Genomic DNA, 26704 nt, shown 5'->3' with positions numbered 1-26704 from the left:
TCCATTCTTTCCTCAGGTCTAGGCTAATTCGAGTTCTTACCATCCTATGGTCACTGCAGCGTACCTTGCTTGTATGATGCCAGAATAGGCGCAGAGTATGAAGTCTATTTCATTTCTAGTCTCGCCCTTCAGGCTCCTCCACGTCCACTTTCAGCTATCCCGCTTGCGGAAGAAGGTATTCATTATCCACATATTATTCTGTTCCGCAAACTCTACTAATAACTCACCCCTGCCATTCCTAGTACCTATGCCATATTCCCCCACTGCCTTGTCTCCAGCCTGCCTCTTGCCTACCTTGGCATTGAAGTTGCCCATCAGTATAGTGTATTTTGTTTTCACTCCCCCCATCGCCATTTCCACATCTTCATAGAAGCCTTCGACTTCCTGGTCATCATGACTGGATGTATGTAGGGGCGTAGACCTGTACGACCTTCAATTTGTACCTCTTATTAAGTTTCACAACAAGACCTGCCACCCTCTCGTTGATGCTATAGAATTCCTGTATGTTACCAGCTATATTCTTATTAATCAGGAATCCGACTCCTAGTTCTCGTCTCTCCGCTAAGCCCCGGTAATACAGGACGTGCCCGCTTTTTAGCACTGTATATGCTTCTTTTGGCCGCCTAACTTCACTGAGCCCTATTATATCCCATTTACTGCCCTCTAATTCCTCCACTAACACTGCTAGACTCTCCTCACTAGATAACGTTCTAGCGTTAAACATTGCCAGGTCCATAATCCAATGGCGGCCTGCCCGGAGCCAGGGATTCTTAGAACCCTCCGCTGCATTGTAGGTCTGACCGCCGCCGTGTCAGTTGCTTCGCAGCTGCTGGGGACTGAGGGCCGAGGTTTGATTGTTGTGTTTATATAGGAGGTTGTGGCCAAGTACTGTACCAGGATGGCCAATCCTGCTCTGGTGAGGAAGTGCGTTACCGGTTCTGGTCACCGGGATCAGGCCACACTCCAGGCCTGTTTATGCAATTTATCAACACGCGGATTTTTTTTTTTTAATCCGGTGGAAAATTGCGCGGCACCGGGATTCGAACCATGGACCTTTTGCATGCGAGGCAGGTGTTCTACCTCTATGCCACCGCTGCACCACCAAAAAGTATCAACGGTCCTCTAAAGTTGGAGGACAGATGACAAGATTCGCTCTCACTTTGGAACAGTTTGTCATCTGTTCTTGCTTTTCTTCACTTGATTATGCATTGTAGGTGAGTAACGAAAAAAAGAATATAGAAAATTATCAGTCATAGCATTCGTAGTACAGCCCTCAGGGCCATTCTCTTTTCAAAAATAGTCATATTAGGGTTATCATAATTAGACAAAGATATTTCGCTCTCGCGAGCAGCATCCTTTGGTATAGTTACTCGGGCGAGTTTCCCACGCTAAGGCGCTAAGCGTGCGGTGCTCGCCTCACACCTGCTTAGGCTTTTCCTAGTCTCTAGAGCCGCTCGAGTTCCCTCTCATCAACGGTCGGCCATTTTTATAAGAAAGTATGCCTTCCAACCACTGGGAAAAAATCAACCATCGCAGACAACATCAGGCTCTTTCCACGTAAGTATGAGGCTCTGGACATGAGCTATGCCGCTTCAAAGTAACCTGGGGCCTGGCGGACCAACCGACTGAGCCATCTTTCCGGCCAACATTCAGGGGTGACGAGTTCAAATTCCCAATTTTCTTCCTTTCTTTCCTTTTTTATCTCTTTTCTTCTAGTTTATCATTATAACACCCGCCTTGGTTGCTCAGTGGCTATGGTGTTGGGCTGTTGAGCATGAGGTCGCAGGGTCGAATCCCGGCCACGGCGGCCGCATTTCGATGGGGGCAAAATGCGAAAACACCCGTGTACTTAGATTTAGGTGCACGTTAAAGAACCCCAGGTGGTCGAAATTTCTGGAGTCCTCCACTATGGTGTGCCTCATAATCAGAAAGTGGTTTTGTCATGTAAAACCCCATAATTTAATTTTTAATCATTGTAACAGGGAGTTACATATCTTTGCCACAACCGTCCGCACGGGGACCCTCTTAAAATTTTTGAAACAGTTGTAATTTTTTTCCTTTGTTATTTATGGCCACTAACCTGCAGGTCATAAACTACCCGGTTTCTCCAGTCAAGTGTTATGTGTGCGGTTTAACCGAGCTCAGATTGGTCGGCCTTGTCTGATCGAAGAAGGCACCACTGTAGGTTAAATGAGGCATACAACTCCCGTCTCCCTAGTGCTTAGGCTGGCTGCGTTCCCAGAAAAACTAGGAAGTTAGGTACCCCCCCCTCCCCCCATTCCCTCCTTGTCATTAGCTCTAGTATAATCAATGTCCAAAGCTGTAGAAAGGAGGAAGACACCACTGAGAGCCACCGCTGTCAAGGTCGCCTGCTTTGTGCAAATCTCAGCACGGTAATGCGATTGAACATTCTGAATAGCCACCCAGGAACACTGACAAGAGACAAGCAGGCGCGACGAGCGGATCATACGACACTTGGGGCCTCTTGGTAAGCGCTGAAAATCTTTCCTTTTTTATTTTTACGCACAAGTGTTAAACGCTGTTCAAATTTAGCAAAAATTTATCGTGTACCTAGGCGCACTCAAGTCCGCGTGCATGCGTAAGATGCAGGAAACAAGAGCCTAGGGCAACCGAGAATTGACACTATGTCGTGCCGCCTGTACTGATCGGCAAGAATACGCAAAGAGCGGACAAATTAGGGGATCTCTTACGCATGTAGGGCTCTCTGGGCCGTACTTGTCGGCGACAAGGTAGCCTAGCCACCTGAGGCATTATCTTACTGAGCTATGTTTTATGCTCTCTATGTTTTAGCTATCTTTTATGTTTTATGCGGTAGACAGAAGTTAAAATTCGCCCCTTTATTTTTTTTTATTTTTTTCTCCTTAACAATGGTGTATCTGCGTATGACATCCTCCAGTGCACTGCATCTGCAGGCTAGTAGTGGCGCCTGACACCGGCAAAAGATGCCAAGAGCGAGTGGCGCTATACTAATCCAGGTACAACCAAATTAGGAAGGCCCACTAAGCTTGAACAAAGACAGTCCCTCACCAGAACAGGAATTGGCCTTCCTGGTGTAGTATTTGGCCACAACCTCCCTAATGAAATGATCTCCTCAATGAAATGGCCCTCAGTCCCTGGTGGCTGCGGAGCACCTGACCAAGGCGGCAGTCAGACTTGCAACACAGCAGAGGGTGCTAAGAATATCTGGGTCCCGACAGGCCGCCAATGGAAATTGACCCTTGCAGCTGTTAACACCCGAACCCTCTCGAGGGAGGCAAACGTAGCAGGACTCTTCGAAGAACTGTCAGACATTGTTTGGGATATTATCGGCCGTAGTGAGATTAGAAGACCTGGTGAGGCTTACACATTGCTGAATAATGGCCATGTCATCTGCCGTAGAAGTCTCCCAGACAAGAAGCAATACGGGGTAAGATTCCTAATCCATAAAGCCATAGCGGGCAACATTGACGAATTCTACAGCATCAACGAGAGGGTAGCAGTAGTTGTAATCAAACTCAATAAAAGATATAGATTAAAGATAGTACAAACCTACGCTCCACCACTGAGATGAAGATGTTGAATTAGCGATGAGAGTGCGAATGCGGTATACAGTAGTAATGGGGGGACTTCAATGCAAAAATGGGGAAAAGGCAGGCGGGTGAACAGGCAATTGGCAACTATGGTGTTGATTCTAGAAACGCTAGAGGTGAGATGCTGGTAGAATTCACAAAAAGGAATAAGCTGAGAATAATGAACACTTTTTTCAAGAAACATATCAACTGAAAATGGACCTGGAAAAGCCCCAATGGTGAAACAAGAAATGAAATTGATTTCATACTTACTGCCGATCCCAGCATAGTGCAGGATGTTCAAGTAATAGGTAGGGTAAAATTTAGTGATCATAGGTTAGTGAGAGCCAGGATCCACCTCAATTTAAACAGAGAGAGAGTAAAATTGGTCAAGAAAAAACAGGTCAACTTGGAGGCAGTAAGGGTAAAAGCAGACAAATTTAGACTGGTACTTGCAAACAAATATGCAGCCTTAGAAGAGTGAGATGATGATGATGACATAGAGGTAATGAATGAAATCGTAACGAGGCTGGCTTAATATGCAAATTAATATGCAGAAGACAAAGATAATGACAAATAGCCGGGCAAAAGAACAAGAGTTCAGGATCGTCAGTCGGCCTCTAGAGTCTGTGAAGGAGTACGCTTACCTAGGTCAATTAATCACAGGGAACCCTGGCCATGAAAAGGAAATTCACAGGAGAATAAAAATGGGTTCGATCGCATATGGCAGACATTGTGAGCTCCTGAATGGGAGCTTATCATTGTCATTGAAAGGGAAAGTATACAATCAGTGCATTTTACCGGTTCTGACATACGGCACAGTGACTTGGAGGCTGACAAAGAAGCTTGACAACAAGTTAAGGTTAGCGTAAAGAGGGATGGAACGAAGAATGCTAGGCATAACTTTAAGAGACAGAAAGAGAGCAGTTTGGATCAGAGAGCAAACAGGCATAGACGACGCTAGGCAGGTCATGTAATGCGCAGACTAGGTAACCGTTGGATAACAGGTGGACCATTAGGGTAACAGAATGTGTGCCAAGAGAAGGGAAGTGCAGTAGAGGACGGCAGAAGACTAGATGGAGTGACGAAATTCGGTTGGTTCAGGGCAGGGGTAATTGGAGAATGCAGGAAAATGCATAGGCTGAGGATGATGATGGTTATGATCAGGTGAGTAAACTTCATTGGAAGGTGTAGCATGGGTGAATGGAAACCTCTTATGAAAATCTTACTTTAAGAATGCGTTATTTCTGTAGCCATATCCGTGTTTCAGACGAAGCCTCTTACAACACCAGCCAACACAAGCCCCGACGACACATATACCGTCATTCCCATGGTGGCACAGCGCCCCTTAGGAAACTCCAGTAGACGGTGGCGCCAGAATTGTATGCATGGTTATGAGTTCATGACCAGGACACACCAAGGTCGATTCAAATAGGTCGCGAAGCTTCGTGTGAAAAGTGGTTCAAAACCATTTGTCAGTCACATCAGCAAGGGCGGTTATGGGCATAGAGTTTCCTACAATATAGTAGAGGAAACTTTGGCGCTGCTATAGTTGACCCACCATGGGAATGATGGGTATTGGATCTGTCTGATCTTCGTGCTTGTGGGTTGAGACATTCGTGTGGCTTTGTTTTTACGCTTTATATGCCTTCATTGTCGTACATTTCAGAGCAGTCTATACTGGAAGTGTAGAAGATGCAGTGAACATGCACAGTTGCTACTATACTAATTGCAATGATTGAGTTTATTGAGTGACCAAATCAAAATGCGCCAAGCATCTCAAGGCACTGGCATGCATGTGATTAGTTCATAAGGGCATTTCACATCGCTTGTTGGTGCATGCGTCCGTTGTGTAGTGGTTTCAATATCAGGTTTCTGGGCTAGAGGACCTGTGTTCGAATCCTGCCATCGGACGATTTTAATAATGTTTATTAAATTATTTATTACGCAGTACATTGTTGAAAATGACGAGTTTACCAAGTCACGAAGCCGTTTAAAGCCAGAAGGACGAAGTTTAGGCAATGCACTTCCCATAATTCGCATGCTGGTACAACCACTCCTATTGCAGCTCCTGTAGGTACTATCATCAGAGTTCCCTCTGGTAATTATTGCATGAAACTCTGGTTATGGGCTCGTGATGAGGAAACACCAAGGTCTATTCAAATAGGTCGCGAAGCTTCAGCTGAAAAGTGGTTCAGAACCCATTGTCAGTGACATCAGCAAGGGTGGTTATGGGTAGAGGTGTGCGCCGCGTCGGTTTCAACTGGCGGCGGTTTGGCGGTCGCTTCTAGCCGACGGCGGCGCACAACCATTTTGTGTTGGCAGCGGCATGGAAGTTGAAACCACAAATTTAAAGAGCCTTTTTGAAACATCCTTCTTTGCTAAACTGGTTGAAATTACGGCCTTTTTATACTAAAGGCTTACGGGGCCGAATACAGAGATGTTGAAATTAAAAGAAATACAAAACGTTTTGTAAGCCTTTTGCTTTTCAGCTGACATATATCAAAAAAAAAAGGGCACATATATCTAAAAGCGTCTATTTTGAGTGTGTTTGTAAGTTCCTTTTTCCACGAATATGCAGAGCCTTGCTGTTGCATTGCATTTGCAATTGTTTTCTTTTTTACTGTGCTTTGGTTTATGCAAGATATTTTTCCATTCAGCAAATAGTGAATTTTTCTAGAATTGCCAAGCCAGCACCAGTGCCTGTAACACTCTCTAGATATGTTAACCTTGCGTCCATTTGTTCTGAATGAGATTGTGTTTATGCAATATGCTTTATGTTAAGGGACCTCTTCCATGACCAACTTTTGCTGGGTTCAGCTCTTAAGCTGGCAGCCAATCAGCTGATGTTATAATGTACCTGCCTGACTGGACAATAAGTGAAACAACTTGTTTGGAATATTAATCACCCTTTGCTTATGTAACTTTTCTTATAACGCCCTTTTTTCCTGAAGGAAAAAAAGAATCGAAATACTTTTTTTTGCAGCAAGCGAAAAAAAAATTTTTTTACGGTTGAAACATGTTATGATGGAGTAGAAAGCAAATTTGCACAACTTGGGTGCCCAAAGAAACAGCGCCATGCAGTTTCTTTGTAGAAAAACTGTAGAAAAACTGCTTTGTATGCAACAGCCAGAATAATGCGAGAACTTCCAACCGGCATCTTAAACACATTGGGTCCAGAAGTTTCCTATCTTGCTACGAGTTGCATCTCTCACATTGATGCCGCTGTCAGACATATTGCCGATTCTACCCGCAACTTCAGGGCCCGCGGCGCGGCCCTCATGCTGCGATTCCAATGTACCGAGGCCGCTGTTTCTTCTCATTGCGCCATATTGCGCTTTTGGAAGAGAAGTTTCAGAATACCATGTTGTGCTGACTTTGACGACACACATGTGCACACGCATGGAGAGCAGGGTTACTTTTGTTTGTATTGTGTTATTCATTGCTCCCCTGCTTGACATGATTCTATGCTTGACACAGGAAAAATAATTAAACATGACAACACAAAATTTCAAACAAAGCTGAATTGACTTAAAAAAGAATCCTTTATACCTATTTAAATGACGTGCTGATCTCGCCAACAAGAAACATCAGCAGCAGCGGTGTGCTCAGTTATAAGTTCACGACGAGGACACACCAAGGTCGATCCAAATAGGTAGTGAAGCTTCGGGCAAAAAGCAGTTGGCATGTGACATCGCTTAACTGCACTCCACAGTCGCTAAGCAACCAAGAATACTGTGGTATTCTAAACTGTACAAGTCTGGGCTGATGGCTCTGAATGAAAGCGTTGCACTCACTGCCTGTTTGACAGTGGCAGTCAGTGATCCTTCATAACGGAACGTCTCTCACAAGAACTGAACCTGGAGATTGTTGGGGATGAGGAAGTGACCTTCTACCCATTTGGCGGAGCCACTAACATCATGAGAAACAAGTGGCGTTGAGTCCGACTGTGGTTGAGGAGCCAGTGCGAACATAGGAAGCACTGTGTGGAGGCCCTCGAAATTGGTGAAATCTGTACCGATTAGCTGCCTCTCCCCGACATTGCGATCCAGATGAACGAGGTGACTGGTGTTTGCAACTGGCGGACGTTACCGGTAACCTTCCTGACTAGTCACATAAGAATAGATTCTTATTGGCGGGCTCACTGCTGCAAGATTATAAATAAAGAGTTCAAGAAAGTGCGGGGATCCTTGGTTGCTGTGAAGACAGACATATTGATGGACCCTGCAAGAACCAATCACCCAAACAGTCACGGTTGTATCCTGCTCCACCTGGAACATGGTTTCGCTGAGAGGGTGCCCAAAGATAAGCCCGACAGTTCTGCAACGCGGATCTATTATATCCCGCATCGCGATGTTTTTCCACCACACAGTACCACAAACAAGATGCGAATAGTGTTTGGTACATCTGCGAAAGCGTCTGGTTCTCTTTCGCTCAACGACACTCTGCCAACGGGTCCAAAGCTGAATCCTCATGTGCTGGTACTCCTCTTTAACTTTCGTTGCCTGGCCATTGTATTCAGCACTTATATTGAGAAAGGCATTCCTCCAGATTGGAAGCATGTGCTTGCTGCAGATGCATTTGCGCCGGCTCTCGCTTTCTCACCAATTTAAATATGCCTTTTGCCCAGTTTTGTGCATTTTCTACTCAGAATCGGATCCTTGAAGTTCTTTTCCACCTAAGGAGACCGCATTTCGGCAAGTGCGTGACCTCTGAACTTTCTTACTAGTGATTTCATCTCTCGCCGTCCCGCCACGGTCTCTAAGCCTAACGACAAGTACAGCCGCCACCATTAACGACCGTCTAGGCTCCTACCAAGCCGCCGCCAACCTCAGACCTCCCCACGCCCACCCCGGCTGTGGGCACCTCCAGCGATCACAACAAATGAGCCTTCCACCCAAGAACGACCCTACAGCGATGGCATATGAAGTCAAAGGCCATGAAATGAGCCCCGAGGACTTCACCGCAGACGCCGGCTGGACTATCGTGGCGCCACGCCCGTCTGTAATGAAGACTGCATTGAGCCAGCCCAACCTTGCTAACCTCCAGCGAAAGGGAGGAAATATGAATGCAACCGTCTCAATGGGGAGAAACTCCGTGATCAAAGCAAGCAAGATGCCCGTGCTGCCTCAAGATGACATCAAGATCGTGATTCGCATACGTGGCGGAATTAACACAGCCAAGGTAGGTTAACTTATGGTCACCAAAGCAATTTGCATGGCTGCTTGCATCGAACCTAACGAGCGAAGCGAGGACATGATATGCCCCACTTTGAAGCAAAACATTATGGTGGTCAGCACACCATCCGAAGCGAACGCAACGGAATACCTCAGGATCCGCAACGCTTCCATAGGAGAACAAACGTTTGAAACCACTGCATATAGAACGGCGCCGCACGAAACGCGCAAAGGCGTTATAAGAGGGGTTCCACTCGATGAGACGCAGGACTCCATAAACCGCAAGATCGTCAACCCACGCAACCCACTTGCTTTGGCGGCAAAGAGAATCAAGGAACCTGGCACGGTCATCATAGCCTTCGACGGCTTTCGAGTCTTGAACTATGTCAGATACGACAACGCCCTGATCAAGTGTCCTCTTTACTGCAAGTAGATCGCCATGTGCCATGTGTGCGGCAGACTCGTCCATCATGCCGACTTATGCCCCTCGCCCGATGACGCCATTTGCAAAGGCTGTGGACTAGCTAACCCTAACGCAGACCATGTGTGCACCTCGATCAAGTGTGCGCTCTGCAAGGGAAATCATGTCACGGCCAGCAAGGAATGCACGAACCACTTCCAACTCCTCTACGTCATTCGAAAAAGACGGTTTGAAAGAACAATCGCAGCAAATGCAAGCAAAAGCACCACGAGATCAGGACCAATTGCCCTGAGTCAGCAAGACTTCCCGCCGCTCAAGAACGCCGATTGTAGCGCCATCAATGACAATGTGGCCACCAACGCAGATGCTTGCTTGTCCGGCGAGCGGGGGCACTCAAGATCGAGGAACCGCGGTCGCTCGTCGTCACGGTCCGGAAGACACTCCCGGAGCCCGAGCCAGAGATCCACGTCAAGGATACGATTCGCCCCCAGCCCACGAGTTGGCGGTGATGACCGGTTGACGTGGGCCCAACGAGTTCAGCAGCACCAACAACAGGAACGACAAGAACAGCAGCACCAACAGCAGGCTGCCAGCCAGGTGAGTCCATAGGCACAGCCAAAGCAAGTAGAAATAGGAAATACGATTAAAAGACTAGAACATGAAAACAAAGAGTTAAGGCGAAAATTCACACAACTTGTCGAGGAAATCAGACAACTCAAAACGCCTCCACCAAAACCACACCAGTACCCATGGTAGTGTAAGTACCGGTCGAGGAAACCATGCACATTCCGCATAAGAGAAAATCCGTGACAAACACACATCCCTCGAGCACGGACAGCGACATTAAGGAAATCAAGGAACTGCTCGGTGGGCTTGCAACTATCGTCGCATCACTGAAGGAAGGGCAAGACAAACTTGCGACGACTTTAGGGACCCTAAGAAAAGTTACGGCGTGATAACACTACAAATCAACCACATGATGGAAATGGTCAACAGCCACGGGGCAAAGCTCAACGCTAGACCACCTGTCTGTGATGCCACAGTCTACTTATCACCAAGCTCCTTCGGGCGTTATCGCTCGATAGACAAAGCAACAACGTGGGCTCACAAAAGCCACCCAACGCCAGCAACAAAGATGGCTGTGCAAACTGAACTGTTTCGCCTTTGGCAATGGAATTGTAGGGGCTACGTCTGCAAAAAGGCCCCCCTGCAGCAAACCCCAAGTCATTCTCCTACAAGAGACAAATACCGCTACACCCTTGCTATCTGGCTATGACGTGGCTGCTACAACACCGCAACACAAATGCAGAGGCATCGCCACGTTGGTCAGCAACAAGCTAGCCCACACGACACACAGCATTAATCATGACCGCAGCAATTGTGAATTCATTCTCACGGAAGTCTTCCCTAGAGCCAAGAGCATATTCATCCTAAACGTTTACAGCAGCCCCAAGCACAGAGCACAAAAATTTAAACAAATATTCCAGCTCGCCCGCAACCGTGCCGGCGACAACCCCATGATCATGGCCGGGGACGTCAACGCCCCTAACACGGCCTGGGGATACGTCGCCAGCAGAGTCAAGGGCAAGGACTTATTAAACGACGCCGATGAAGTTGGCCTAACGCTCATCACGAACGGCACATACCCTGCAAGAACGGGTAACTCGGTCAACCAGATCTCACTTTCGTCTGCAACGTTCCAAACTATCAGTGGAACAACCTCTTCGAGGATCTGGGCAGCGATCATCACACTGTTGAGACAACGATTGACACCCCATCCAGAGAACCCAGGAAAATGACCTACGTCAACTGGGACAATTTCCGTAAGTTCAGGCTCGAACGTCGAACAGGCAGAGAATCAATGGAACAATGGACGTTGCAACTAATGGCCGACATTAAGGCGGCCACGAAGGAAATAGAGACAGATCTCCCGTTGAAAGCATGGATAGCTGACTGGCTTACATGCTCGAAGCCAAACAATCGCTCACCAGGAGATGGAAAGAACAAAGACACAATCGACGGCTGAGGAAAAGAATTTCTTCCCTCAACCAGCTGATTGCAGAATATTGCATGCAATTATCTAACCAGCAATGGAACAAAGTGTGTGACGCCCCGGACGGCCGCATCAACAGCGGGACGACGTGGCACCTGCTCAAACATCTTTTAGACAGAACCAGAACCAAAGCGTACCAGGGTCGCATGCTGAACAGGATCTTGCATGAGGAACTCAGGATTACCACAAAAAATTAGCTCATTGACTGTCTCGCCGACAAGTACCTCCCGCTGGCCAAAAATGCTAGGGGCACGACCGCCGAAGAAAATCGCGACAAAGCCAGAGCTAGATTGGGACTTCACAACCGAAGAGATACGCACGGCGCTTGAGAACCTAAACAGCAAGTCAGTGCCGGGGCCGGACAGCGTAACTAACAAGGCACTTAGAAACCTAGACGAAACCTCCATCGAAACCCTCACAGAGGAAATCAACAAAATCTGGAGGAATGGAGCACTAACCGAAGACTGGAAAACGGCCCTCATCGTGCTCATCCCAAAGCCTGGCAAGGCGCCCAAGATTAATAACCTCGGACCTGTCTCGCTGATGTCTTGCGTCGGCAATGTGGCCGAGCATGCGGTGTTAAACAGGCTCTCGAAACATCTTGAAGAAAAAGATATCTACCCCGCAACAATTATCGGCTTTAGACTCGGGCTGTCCACCCAAGACGCGATGAAGCTCCTCAAACATTGACGCAGACACGAGAGACGCAAGAGTAATCCTAGGGCTAGACCTCGAAAAGGCCTTCGATGACTTATCACATGACCGCATACTAGATCTTATCACTGTCTCCAACCTCGATCTCAGCACGAGACTCTACACCTATACAAAATCGTTTCTGAGCGACAGAACGGCCACCCTCCGTCTAAAGGAAATCAAGTCCCGGAAATACAAACTCGGCGGCAAGGGCACCCCGCAAGGTTTGCATCTCCCCAACGCTTTATAACCTTGCGCTAGCCGGCCTAGGCAAATACACCATATACGCAAATGACGTAACGCTCTGGATCCCCAGAGGTAGCCTAGGATCAATTGAGAACGCTCTACAGCAAGCGATCGACACGATCGAGAAATACCTTGCTCCCACGGGCCTGCAATGTTCGCCTGCGAAGTTGGAGCTCCTCGTCTACAAACCATCGAGAAGCGGTCCCAAGCCAAAGAGCGAAATCAGAGACACACACGCCATTACTATCAGACCAAAAGACGGAGAAACCATTCCACACGTCAGCAAAATCAGAGTCCTCGGGAAGCTCATTGAGAGTAACAGCTTTAACGCCGCGACAGTGGAGAAGATCGTGACAAAGTCGAATAATGCCTTGAATCTCATACGACGCGTAGCAAACAGACAACGGACGGACGGACGGACGGACGGACGGACGGACGGACGGCGGCTATACCCTTTGTACCCACCATGGTTGCTCGGTGGCTATGGTGTTAGGCTGCTGAGCACGAGGTCACGGGATCGAATCCCGACCACGGTGGCTGCATTTCGATGGGGGCGAAATGTGAAAACACCCATGTACTTAGATTTAGGTGCACGTTAAAGAACCCCAGGTGGTCAAAATTTCTGGAGTCCTCCACTACGGCGTGCCTCATAATCAGAAAGTGGTTTTGGCACGTAAAGCCCCATAATTTACAACACGGCCTTAAGGAAGAAAATCTCCTCGAGCTAACACACTCCTTTGCGCTATGCCACTTCACGTACAAGGTGGCCATGCATGCACAGATGGAAGGTAGCAGAGAAGGACAAACTCAATGTACAACTGAAGAAGCTAGTCAAACTAGCACTGGGAATCCCCAAGAACACCGAGACAGAGCTCCTGCTGCAACTGGGTGTACACAATACACTTGAAGAAGTCGCCGAAGCTCAAGAACGGGCTCAATGGACAAGACTCTCTGGAACCAAACCAGGTAGAGAAATCCTAGCCAAACTAGGTCATGACACCACAGTAATCGAGAATCTATATCAAAGCGTTCCGACAGACACACGTAAACCTGCACGGTTCGCCTACTCCCGTGGAACATGAACCCCACACACCATCAACCGAGAAGGCTGGCATGCGGATCGTTCATCCTGCGCAAAATACGTGATAAGAAGATCCTAGCCTGTTTCGTGGAAGCGGCACAGTACCCGTCCAAGAAGGCCTTCGTTGCCATCACGGTCAATAAGCAAGGTCGAGTCACAAACGCTCTCACAGTCAAGACCCACAAGTCCGAGATAGCAGGACAGGTCGCCATCACACTCGCGCTCACAGACCCGACCACCACCCACGTCTGCAGCAATTCATGCTCGGCCGTCAAAGCCTTTCAGAAAGGAACCATTGCAAGCCAAGCACTACAAATAATCAATAGATACGCACCGTTGCAGCATCACACCATCTGCTGGTTCCTGGCATACCTTGGAGAGATTGAGGACACCCCTCCCAATCTCAATGAGATGGCTCACAGGAGCGCGCAAGACCTAACCCTCTGCGACGCCACCTATTCTAGTCATGACCATCCAAGCGAGAATCGGGACCTTCCCTCTACATATAAAGAGATCACAAAGCACTTTTATCTAGACCGCAGAATATACAGCACACCTCACAATAAACTCACCAGGCCTCAAGCCCTCACGTTCAGGATGCTTCAAACACACACGTACCCCACACAGAACAGACTGCATCACTACATGCCTGACTACATGCCACAACATCATATTGCGAAAATTGCCATAGCACACTAGACCTATATCACTTGCTCTGCCCGTGTGGTCAGACCCACGCAAACAAGAATCAAGGCTCCGCCAGGCTGCAAGAAGCATTACGCAGCACAAACCTGGCGGAGAACCTCTGGGCCGTCCAGTGAGCCCACGATGCGGCCAGGTAGTTGCAACTCCCGGTCCCAACGTGGGAGTAGCCCGCTCTATGGGGCCTTGCGCCCCGTAGCTCGCAGGACCTTTCATTAAAGTTATTCCATCCATCCATCCATCCTCCAGATTGACATCAAAAGAGAAGACCACGATGCATTGGTTTCCTTTGGTTTGTGCATACACCTACTGAAGACCATAACAATGCTGACTTCAAGCTGTGGCACAGGACACGAGTTCCATTTGGTGCCACACGTAGCCCTTTCGTGCTAGCAGTCGCGGTGAAGCGTCATCTTGCTAACATGCCCGAGGAATTGCAGGACATGCCACGGGTGCTGTCTATTTGCCTCTACGATACTTGATCACCAGATGGGTGTACATAGAAGAAGCAGCGAGTGATGCCTTTGCCAGGAATGAAGCTAAGATAATGGAGTTCCAGCAGTGAAATTCAACAGCGATGCTTTGACACTGATAGCATTGTAAACCTCAGTGCTGATATCAGGGTGGCATCAGCAATGATGTGCGTTATAGGGCTTGAATACATACAGAGAGCGGTAAATTCAAGTACCACTCAAAAACTGTTTAGGAGTTGCTCACCATAAACTGAAACACGAAGCGATTCATCCTACAGGTTTGCTACAGGCTTCGGCAAGAACTTTGGATCCACTTGGTATTCTGAGCCCTGTGATAATAACAGCAAAAAAGCTGTTATAAGAGCTGTGTAGTGCTACAGAGAAGTGCTACTGAGCCAGTTGCGCCTTTACTATTACAGTTGCGCCGAGGCAGCGCTGTTCGAGGTCATGGGACTAGACTTGGTGGGACCAGTCTACACCCGTATGGAGGGCAAGACCCGTGCTCTTAAATAATCTACAATCAACCAGGGATACCACAGTTTCTAGGGAAGGCAGCGTCTGCCCTGCGCACGTTCTTGTGCAGGTTTAGGCTCTACTTCAACCTCGCAAGGTGGGTGTGCCAGAGGTACCAGAGACCGATCGCGTAGCGAGCATGCCTCCGGTTGCCTACCTTGCCACTATTGAGTTATGTTTCTCTTGATAAATGCAGTTAACAGAGATCGTGAGAGGCAGCACATGGGTGACGCATGGGCGCAATTCACAGCAGCCGCTGCAGACAGACCTCTGCTCTTGCAGTGCTTTGTTTCCACATGTCTGACACTTGCTACTATGTTGCCATCTCGTAGCTATCATTGCCACAGAGGCCGTCTTGCATGGCACTATGCTTTTCTTCTCACGCTTTTGCCATACTATCCATACCCTCTTCGTCTGCTTTTCGCCTCATGATTCTGCTGCACCCTCCTTCGCTCTCCTCCTCACACTCTCTTTGCTATCGTTGCCTTTCATGAGCCCCCGGCCTCCGCACTTGCTCTTTCATCTTTCACTGTGCTTGTTCGCTCTGTTACGAGGGACGCCGAGGCACGTCAACACTCAATGCAGGAATGGAGAGCTGCGCTCAAATAGGTGACTTCACGCTCCGCTTGAAAGCACCCCGCATAGCACACCACTGCAAAATTTAATTGGGATGCTCACAACAGCGTATGCTATCTGCGGATTGTTTTTTCTCCAAGCCCGAAGGGGGGTTCAGGATACCCCCCCCCCCCCCCTCCCTGCGATGCCGAAGCCTACTGCCCCCCCAGCTAACTTGGGTATTTATGCTTACGAGGTCTAGCCCTAGGAGTGTTAGCCAGCGCCACTTAGAGCCATGGTGGTGGTTGGATGAACATCCTTTTTTGCCCGATGGCATCATGTAACACGTGATCTTAGGAGAGCGGGCACGTGGCAAATAAACCCTTGCATGATACCTAATGACATCAACGCTGCCAGATTTCGCAATGAATAAACGAGAGAAGGAGGAGAATCGAGGGGCTCGATTTTCATAATCATGGCCATATAAAGCCATATAAAGCCAACAGACAAAATCGAGCCCCTCGGTCCCCCCTCTTCTCTTGTTTATTCATTGCGAGGATCTTAAATTCGGCAGCCTTCTTTTTTTACTGTTGGCCCGAGTACAAGCGTTGTTGTGCATGAATCCTTTTGATTATGATTTTGAGTGAAGCCTGCTTGGGTTACTGAGTGAATTATATATATTTATGACCTCGGCATGCAAGTGGTGATGTTTCCATCCCTAATAAAGTTGTAATTTATTATAACTTTTTTTCATGAGTTGGAAGGATTGCTTACTGGAAAGAGAAGCAATACTGAGACACATATTCATCTGCATTTCACACATTGATGAAAGACTCTGCCTAAGGGGTCACTGAAGTCTGCAGGTTTTCTTTCAGTGTCAAAAAAGCACACAGCAATTCAAAGTGAGGTGAACATTAAGCAACCTGTTCATTCTCTAGGTATAAGATATCCATGCCATTAGAAATTATTGTTAGTTGGCTCCCTCTTTCTTTCTTAAAAAATTTAATAAAACTTGCCCTGTGTATATATCTTAATATATTGGGTCTGTGCATGGTGTCTATAGCGAAAGCTGAAAAAAAAGAAAGTGAAAAAATAAGAATGCGGGAGCCGCCGCTGGTGCGTCTAATGTGCCTGTCCTTCTATTGTCAGAAATAAAGCAAAAGCATGAATTAAAAGCCATGCATGTCCACTATAACAATTATTCAGTAAGCTTTTAGCCACAATAAAATTTTAAGTGAGAAGGTAGAGGCCATTCAGAAGGAACCTCGAATGATGTGGGTGACAGAACTCTGGTACGCATATCATGAGAAGCCAACAAACAAAGACACCAAGGAAAACATAGGGGAAATTACTTGTATTCACTAATTGAATTTAAGAAATGATAAATTAATGGCGGTGAAAGTGGATGAAAAAACAACTTGCCGCAGGTGGGGAGCGATCCCACGTCTTCACATTATGCATGCGATGCTCTAACCAAACAAGGTACCACAACGTGGTTTCCCCATCTACTCTCTTAGGTATTTATGTGTTGCGACTAGAAGTAGCCTTGGGAGTGTTAGCCAGCACCGTCACTCACAAACCTTGGCGGCAGATTTGGAACATCCTTTCTGGCACAGGCGTGATGAGTAAGTGTATGTACATGCTTTAACCCGAGAGCCTTGTAACGCATGCTCAGCCGTCCTACTCCATTTTTGTGCGCACATATTTGTTTCCTTGCAATAAAATTTTTCAGTTGTGAGTGAGTGATTCGTCCTTTCCACTCTCTTCATTTCTCGTGTTTGTGTGCTTGTGCAGTTTCAAGATGTGAGTACTTGATCTTCCTGGGTGAAGGCAGCTGGTCAATAAACCTGCACATGCTACCTGAAGGCATCAGTGTTGCCGGATTCGAGACCCTCGTTATGTGAGAACTAAAAGAAGGGGGGTTAACCGTGGGGCCGGGCTTTTATTAATCATGAGAAGCCAACAAGCAATGACACCAAGGAAATCATAGGGGAAACTACTTGTACTTACTAATTGAACTTAAGAAATGATAAATTAATGGCCATTCTGGTAATGACACTTTTGGGGGGGGAGGGGGGCTCTGCCCTTCTGCCCCCAGAAAACTTCGTAGGGGCTCGGGCTCTGAACATGCGGCCCGGCCCCCCTGTAGTCGGCGCCTGTGACGTAACTTTTTCAACAGGACACTTGTAGTCCATATATATGTATTTCTTCATGAATGCTGAAGACTGAAAACACACAGATGGTTGGTACATTACGCAAACGAAATGCAGAGCCGGACTGTAATTCATTTACTGGCAAAGGGCATGCAGCTAGCATAAATATCCTACTAAATGTCACGAAATGACCAGTGTAAATTTTTATTCATTCTTTTTCATGAGAAAATGTTGTTTTTTTGAAGCTTTTGAAACAGCATACAAGTATGCGACATTTTTGAGTACAACTTACTGTATCGCTGCAGCCTTATATATAGACATGCGGCTACATTTGAGGGCACAATTACTGTAGCATGTCAATAAAATTTGATGTGGCCTGCCATGGTGCCAGTTATGCTTAAAATTCAAAAGGCATCATATATTTTATGCCTATGGTATAATTACTTTCGCATAATATTTTAAGGTTCAAGATTTTCTGGCTTTTGTTTTCTCGTAATTCGTCATTCTTTCATTTTTTTTTGTAATTTCTACCTGAGAATTCGTTTTCTTTACAGTGGATAAATATTTATAGGCAAGCCAGAGTGTCTATCAACCGGGAAAACCGGGAATTCTCAGGGATATTGAGTAGTCTGGAAAAACTCTGCGAAAACTCAGAGAATTTGTGCCTCTATCGGGAAACAGGGAAAATTAGCTGTAATTTTATTGAAAGGGTCGAAAGTTGCAGTAGTGCTGGCTCTAGTAATAGACAGGAATCGTAATGAATCGTCTTTGACGCCCTGTCGTCGGCTGGAGGAGTTGCCAGAGTATAGTCAACGACCGACTTTCAGGATGCCCGATAATTTGGACAGCTTCACGGAACCACCACGTACCCCACAGAGTCAATGTATCAGAACGTCTGAAATTTCGGACGCAAGAACCCTTCGCCGTCCGATTTTCTTGACTTTTTGCCGTGACTGCAGCTCCGAAACGGCAATAATCAAAGCCACCACCACTGCCGTTTTGATTACCTCGCTGCCTCGAAACGGCGCTCTTGCACGCAGATCCGCTGGCAGCCGTAGCCACCACCGCGGTAACGCTAGACCTAGTTGCTTCGACGTTCGCTGTTAAGCATCTTGCGGTAGGGTGCCGTGTTTTTCTTCGAAAGAATTCGCTGGTGTCAGCAATGGCACCGACTCCGCCTTTGTGGTCCTCGCGATTGGTACGGTGCGTTGCATAATGCCGGTTCCCAATAGTCAGCTTTGCCTTTGTACAGAAATGTTACTTGAAATGGTGAAGCATACGTAAAAGTATTGCAGTGAAGCATAACAAGCGTGGGAAGGGGCTATTGCCACGGGACACAGTATGTATTCCTTAATTATACACGTGTGCACCCGGTATCTTTTCTGGCAGTACGAGCACTGATATGTCTAATACGTGTACTGACAGGCCTTCAGAGCGTTTTCGAATGTGCCTGTGGCGGTTTGATGGGCACAAAATGACATGCGTTTATTTTTTCCAATTGGCCGATTTTTCGGACGTTTTCTAGACCCCTAGGGAGTTCGAAAAATCGAACGTGGACTGTGCAACTGACCAAGAAGATGCTTCAAATGGTCCATGGGGCGAACGAGTGGCGGAAGGAGGACAAGAACAGAAAGGACCTACACATTGCGGAATGAATGGGAAAGGAAGCCTGCTGCCACCATTTTGAAGGAGCTTGAGCTCAAAAAACAGTGTTGGCTGATGCCGAGATGAAGGTGTCCCTCATTCTAACCAAAATAAACTCTTTAAAGCAGTGAAACACAACACTGAGGCGTCATGTGCGGTTGAGAGCGAATCTCAATTGTGACAAAATTCGGGCCTCATACCACTGAGCTTGCTATCAGTTGACAGAAATAGTTCATATCCGAAAATATTTGCTTCTGTATGCATCTCCTTTTCATTTGTATTTGAGTGTCCGACTCCATTTGCAATTTTTTCGAAGATATTTAATGTGCATTTTACTAACCCGTCCCCCTCTATTCTCTTTTTGAATAACATAAAAACTACTCCTTAGTATTTAAATAAGATTAAATCGTCTTTTTTAAAATTTTTTCAGATGTTTACTAGAGGGTGACAGTATCAGGGGATATGGTTTCAGCCCGTCTTGACATAAAACATAGTTCTGCATCACTCAGGGAATGTTGCAAAGGCACTCAGGGAAAACCTGGAAAACTCGCGGAATTCGGAAATGTCAACTTGGTAGACACCTTGCAGGCTTTCATTGACGATTCTTGGTAGAATTTTTTTGGGTTGAGCTTACAGTATTTCGAATATCTAGTTCACTAGATTCTGATACGTGTTGTATGACTGCACATACTGCTCCTGGACACTATATAGTTGCACCTAATTCACAGATTAAGAAAGACTTCGGAAAGTAGCTGTAGGAAAGGTACGATGCTATACGGCTGTGTTACTATGCAAGAACTGAATGCGTGCGTTTGATGTTCGAGCTCAAATAGAATGAGAGTATTTGTAACATCATGTCGGCACAAAAATGCAATGAAAAGTGCAAATGAAATGGCAATATATAGGTGTGATCCCACATTAGCCTCACTGAACTTGCCCACTTCATCCGCCGTTGTGGCCGCAGCGTGAAGACTGCGAGGACCCTGTCTTCACTCTCATTGCTGTTTCTCATCACCAGCAATAGGCAACATGGTAGCAACTAAGAAAGGCATAAGTAAACAATAACTCCATGGGCATGAGCTTCATCTCGCCAGGCCCCTATGAGGCTCCTTGCATCGCAGCATATATGTATGGGCTCGCAGCTGCGTGGCGATCGCTGTCTTAGTGCTCTGAATTCCTGAAAGAATATTTCTGGTCTTTTGGTTTCATCCAAAACCGCTGAACCCTATTTTTAGTCAAGATTTAAATGCCGTATTTTTTTTCCTTTCTAATCTGTCCCTCGTTCCGAATAACAATAATAATATCTTTGGACCGGAATAGCCGACACAAGTTTATTTATTTTATTTATTAACATACCTACATTCGCCCTGAGGCATTGTTATAGGGGGGCATTATACATGAGTAAATGCAAAAAAGTTACAACCACGACGTAAAAAAATGTTTGGCGTGATTACAGCAGTGGACACAGATTGCAGTGGAACCAGCAGGTGACAGCAGCACACTCAATGAAAACAATTGAACTCATGTTGCACTCATGCGCAAATGCTGCCAGAGCGCAGCAGAAAACATCTCAGTAGGGCCGGTGACAAGTGTCGGGAAGGGCGTTCCACTGTTTAATAGTTTGGGGAAAGAATGACGCTTGGAACGCAGATGTACGGCATTAATATTCGCCAATTTTTTTGCTGTTGTCCCTTCGTCTGGATATGTACGTGGGGGGCTGAAGGTACGCATGTCGATTTATTTCCACCTCTGCACACACAATCTGCTTAAAAATTAAACACCTAGAAAAGGTGCGCCGGAGTTTTAGAGTGTCCCACAAGACAGTGTGCTTTAGACCTGTAACGCTAACATTATGACTGTACATGTTAGTAACAAATTGCCCAGCATGATTCTGTATTGCCTCCAACTTGTTCAAAAGAATTTTAGTGTTCGGGTCCCAGACCACTGAAGCATACTCTAGAATTGACTGAACATTAGAAAAGTACAGAAAATGTTTGAGATCTTGAGGGGCTTTTTTGAAATTCCTTTTAATGAAGTTAAGAACACGTCCGGCTTTTAAGGTGATGTAGTCCACGTTTATTCCACAACAGTTCTGAAGAAAAGAAAACACTAAGATATTTTGCCTGATCTAGTTTTTTGATTAAAACGTCTAAATTATAGTTGTGGAGAATGTTAGCCCGCTTTCTGCTAAAGTTAATGTAACTACATTTACTGGGATTGAAGTTCATGTTCCATTTACGGCACCAAGCAAGCATTCGGTCAAGGTCACCCTGCAGGGACAGAGCATCAGTGTGACTCTCTATGTTCCTATAAACCATGCAATCATCTGCGTATAACCGTATTTTTGATGTAATATTCGAGGTGATGTCATTGATGTATAGGAGAAATAAAAGCGGTCCTAAAACAGACGGTTGCACCTTCTCTTAAAGGGCCCCTCACAGGCCCCATAGGAAATTTTGGTTATACGCTGGAAGTTGTTAGGTGTCCTCTAGGGAGCGTTCTGCCGCAAACATTTTTCAAGTCGGCTCATTAATAGCCGGAATAGAAGTATTTCAGTGCCGCGAACCCATGATTTCAGCGGGCAGGCTCCACTGCATAGCGACATTCTCTCTCCACTTCCCCGTCTAGCCTTCGCAAGCGAAATTCCTTCCTTGCATTCTCCCATGCCGGACCTCAAGGATTGCTTGACACATACGTCATGGGCCTTGCCTTTACTTTTTTTTTTCTTCTCGCTTTCTTTTTTTCAGCGATGCGCATTTCCGCTGGCAGCATTGCGCACAAGCTGTTATCGTTTCGGGCATTGCACGATTTTGCGCGCTGTGCAAAGGGCACGTGACTAGCGGTATAATTCAGTGCTACACGAATACTGAGGAAGAACAAGCGGATTGCAGAGCATGATCACGCGCTGGAACACGGTAAAAGGTGGCATAGTTTCGGTACCTGCGCACGTAATCGTGGGAACAAGCAGACGAAGTGGAAGTACATCTCTCTTGCTTCGGTGCGAAGTAAAGCAAAAAACATGCAGACATTCCGTTTGTGTGTTTTATTATTTCTCTAAACTTCAATTTATCTTCAAGTATTCACAGATGCACCTCTATAGAGTGACGGTCAAGGCGCCTCTGCAGCTTTTTTTTTTCCCTTTGACACAAATACGGCGTATCGTTCAAATACCTCATCCAACTTCATCAACAACTGCGGAGCTAGCAGCGATTAATGTTACACTGCAATACGTGCAAGAGGAGTTAACTACATCGAAGATTGCCATCTTTACGGATTCCCGAGCTGCCCTTGGCAGGTTACAATGCAGTGAGACTGATTGCCCAGTTGTGTGCAGTATTACTGACTCTGAAAGCAAAATTTTTCATCATGTGGGGTGTCTCTCGTTGCTCAATGGGTACCTTCACACGTAGGAATCGCCGGAAATTATGAGGCTGATCGACTGGCTTAAATTTGCACTCATAACATCTGTGACTGCCCAGAAATTTTGTGCAAGCTTGATGATGCTCGTCTGCTGATTCGTCACCACCTACTCAAGCAGCATCCAGAACAGCGCGTTGCGAACAGAACATTCCCGCCCCGTGTTAGCTGTCGAGGCTTGCCTCGCTGCGCTAGAGCACAACTACTCAAGCTGAGGGTTGGCTGTGTGAGCGCGCATGAATGTTTATACAGACAAGGACGTGTGGCCAGCCCATAGTATACGTCTTGTGGCTGCTGCAAGACACTTCAGCACCTTATATTTGAGTGTCTCGCTTTCAGTGCGCAGCGCATGTCGCTAGCGAGAGACTATCATCTCCTTGACCTGCGGCGTATGACACTCTACGAATGTTTGTACCCCAGTGGTTGTGCATCTAAATGTGATCAGGCTCATCACGGTCTACTTACTCTTCTAGAGTTAACTAACTTAGGTTCGCGCTTGTAGTGTCGAAACTATTCTATTCAACATTTTGTAGTAGCATGACCTTCAGTGACTGGCCCTACTGTGTGTGATCTGTACTGTGTGTTCCACTTTATTCTTTAAATTTGTCCTATTGCTCTTCCTTTCCTTTTTCCTCCCCTCTTTCCTATCTTCCATTCCTGTGGTGCAGTCACCTCCCTTCTGAAGAGCAGGCAGGCGTTGTGCCCCTTCCGGTGGCAGTTGCCAGCCTGCTACTCACTTTCCCTTTCCTTTTAATTGTACATATGTGTTCAAAACAAATAAATAATAATAATAATAATAAACTTCAATTTGTCAAGTGCAGTAACAGATTATACATATAACAGATGGTGCCTTGAACAATTCTCGAAGCTATGTGTCATTACGAGCGACGTCACACTGCAGACACGACTACGTAGGTGCTGGGACGCGAGTATGTCATCCTCTGGCTTGGAGCACAGTGGCCCCGAGGAGAAAGAAAAATGGTGTTCGGTTTGAGATTTCAGATCTTTCCGTGGCGCGCAGCTATGTAATAGTTTGCAGACACTATCGTTATCATGCTATGTATGCTCTGCGCTTGTCAGCTCAAAATGGCCAGTCCTGGTGAGGGGCCCTTTAAGTTTAATGCGTAGAGGGAAATGTTGCTGCAACCTGCGCAAGGTTGCTCAGTGCTTTTCCCCAGTTAGCAGCGTGTCAGTGCCTGATGCGCAACCATCTAATGCAGATGACTGCCGCAACCTGGCGCAGCTGGTCGGATGGCTGGCGTCCCGTGGCCACCGGTTTGCGTGAGCCGGTATTCGAGGAGGCAGAGCTGTCGCAGGAAGCCGCGGTTGGGCACAATCTCTCGTCGTGCGCGCACCAGTCGCACAGCCTCACGGGCACTCAGCCGCCGGCGCAGCATGAGGAAGGCAAGCACCAGCGTCGCCGAGCGGCTGATCCCCTGGTGACAGTGAACGAACACGCGGCCCCCAGGCTCGGCCAACGCACGCTCAATGAAGTCGGCTGCCTCATTGAAGAAGCGGTCGAGCCGGAACACGGACATGTCCAGCGCCTCGATGCCTAGGAAGGCTATGCCGGCTGCCCGGTACAGCGCGGGCCCAGTGTTCACTAGGCAGAGCGAGGCATCGCGGCCGCACGCTGCATTCAACACGTGCGTTACGCCCAGTCGCCGCAGCAGACCCACACACAGCGCCGTTGTGCCGTCACCCAGCAGCACGCCCGGGTACACCTCGTTGTATGGTTCGCGTGGCAGCTCGAGCCGGCCGCGTGGACACAGCAGGCGGCAGAGCTCGTCCTCCTCGTCCGCTCCTGCGCACATTTTTGGTTGGTGCTTTTTGGCACGTGATTCTGTCGTCATGGACAGGGCAAGGTTGTAAGTACATAGATGAGCCCGCGGAGGAAGGTACGGCTATCCGCGCATGCCATCCAGAGGTTGTGCGTTCCGCAACTTTCAAGTTGATTTCTATTTTTTATACGTTTATTGTCTATGATAGATTAGATAATAGTTCAATAATGAAACTTTATCTCCCATACATTTTCACTTGTCTCATTGTCTGCTGGCTTTGGCCTTGGGCACGACTGTACCCAACAGACCCTCGGTACCCCTGATTCCTTGCACTGCCTGCTCAGCATTTCGAGAGGTTGCCATCCATCTTGTGGCCATGGATGCGACCTATTATACCCGGAGAAAGCGGTAAAAGACTGCAAACAAACATCAGAACCTGCTCTGTTGCAGTCACCAAGTCTGCCATTAAGTGGAGTAGTTAGTGCTCGTCCTCTGGCACCAGCCCTTCTGAAAGCGATGCGGTCACGTGCACAAGATGTACATACCCGCCTTCACTTCGCATTCTGCATTTTTCGCCTCTTCTAAGTGCGGAAAAATAACTTAATAAAATGTAGCGACTTGGAAACTGTTTAATATATTTGTTTTCGAATGGCGATGCACATTTGGGCATAACCAATTATGCATGTAATTATAAAGTTAAGCTATTTTGACTAATTCGCTAATCAATGATAAAAATTCGCCAGCGTGCCCAAGACGACTGCTAATAATACACTGTCGATGCCATCATCGTATGCCGTGCCCCCCCCTCCCCCCATTTTTTTAACACAGCATGGTCCACACTTAGTGTAGGGCTCCCAAGCTCAAGTTTGCCGACAGACTCCAGCACCAGTCCTTCCCCTGGCGGAGAGCAGCGTCACTATGTATCAGGTCGACAGCACCGTGAGGTGCTCGCAATGCCCACAATCTTTGTAAAATATTGCTTCTCGCGTCGGATGAACTGCCACAACAGTGACAAGAACACCTGAGGTCTGCAGCCTCCTGTAAAGTTCTACAGTTTCTTGGATATGAAAAAAGAACACAGGCAGGCATGACTTACCGCTGTCCCTTGAACTAAGTAGTTGATGAACCACGTAGTTTGCCGTTTCTTCCTTATGATTATTTTTGGCAGCAATGTTACCTTGCCTTGTTGCTCAGGCATGATGACAAGAATATCGTAGTAGCTCTACTTCAACAAACTTTGAGGGGTGCATTGAGTGTCGGCTGATTTACGTGTGCGACGCACATTGTGCTTTCTCGTGTTTATTTGACTTCGCGCACTTGATCGGCAACATTTTTGTATTAGCAAGTTACAAGCAGTCGCTTTATCACAGGCATACGATTAGGTAGCCCATTTCTGAAAACAATGTAGACTTTACTCCACGGCATCCTAACTCCGCGAGTTGTGTTGCGAGAGGAGTGCAATATGGCTGTTCGAATCGCTTTGGTTTTCAGTCGTTCTTTAATACCAGTGCAATGTGGGCACTTTCAATCGCGATCAAGCCCAATACGGTTAAAATTTTTTTGTTGCGGTAAAGAATGGTGGCTGTTGCATAGTCCAACCATCCGGATCGACTTGATTGAGCTCACCTAGCATAACGGTGGAGACGACAGCCTACGATACTGAATCTGGATCGTGGAAAACCGTAGTTGAAAGTGCCCGTGCCGAGTCCAACCCAATCTGGATAGGACTCGACAGTGCTCCACAGTGCCCGAGTGACAGAGGTATAAATTCATCATATGTTTAGACACCTCAGGGACGTAACAGTCGTGTCACGCAGTGCGATCATAAAATTGCCTCTTGGTGCTTGTGAGGTAGCTTTCCACACCTGCTTCTTGACACTCTTTTTAGCCTCTTTGACAAAGTCTTTGCCTCTTTCTTTGTTTTAGTTTTTAACATGCAGTGATATTGCATCACATCACGTCACTCACTGCATGTGCTGGAAGCTGCGGCCAAGGCTACGAGCCTCGTTGTCCCCTTTATTAATGAATGCCACTTACATGCAAGAGCCCCCTCAACTGACTGCACGGCAAGGATAAAAATTTTGCATTCGAAAGCAGTAAATAGATTGGCATGCAAAAGTGAACAAACGCGACTTACTTTATGCTGCCGACAACAGCAGTGGTGCACTCAGAAATAAGAAGGATTTTACGGGTGGGTGTCAACATTTCGTGTTTTCGAGGCTGTTG

At 47.0% G+C, this 26704-nt stretch overlaps 1 protein-coding gene across 4 annotated transcripts in view; it reads left to right on the top strand.

Annotated features, from left to right (window-relative positions):
* Positions 1–26704, top strand: part of Snp (Snipper) — a 78800-nt gene that overhangs the window by 45513 nt on the left and 6583 nt on the right. Inside the window, exons 8-9 of one of the 4 annotated variants that reach the window (XR_012823232.1) lie at positions 14835–15025; positions 23918–24723. The exons of 1 other annotated variant lie outside the window; for it this stretch is intronic. Coding sequence is in view for 1 of the 3 variants with exons in the window: in XM_075671346.1 (XP_075527461.1) it covers positions 23918–23982 (65 nt within the window). In the remaining 2 variants the exon portion in view is untranslated. Of the gene's footprint in view, positions 1–14834; positions 15026–17277; positions 24724–26704 lie in introns of those variants that run through there. 2 more of the 4 variants (XR_012823231.1, XM_075671346.1) reach the window with 2 other exon arrangements.

Source organism: Dermacentor variabilis, chromosome 10 (genome assembly GCF_050947875.1).
Source record: "Dermacentor variabilis isolate Ectoservices chromosome 10, ASM5094787v1, whole genome shotgun sequence".
In the NCBI taxonomy this organism is placed as follows: Eukaryota; Metazoa; Arthropoda; class Arachnida; order Ixodida; family Ixodidae; genus Dermacentor; species Dermacentor variabilis.
Note: the sequence above shows the minus strand (reverse complement) of the source record. Positions and strands in the feature narration are given on the sequence as shown.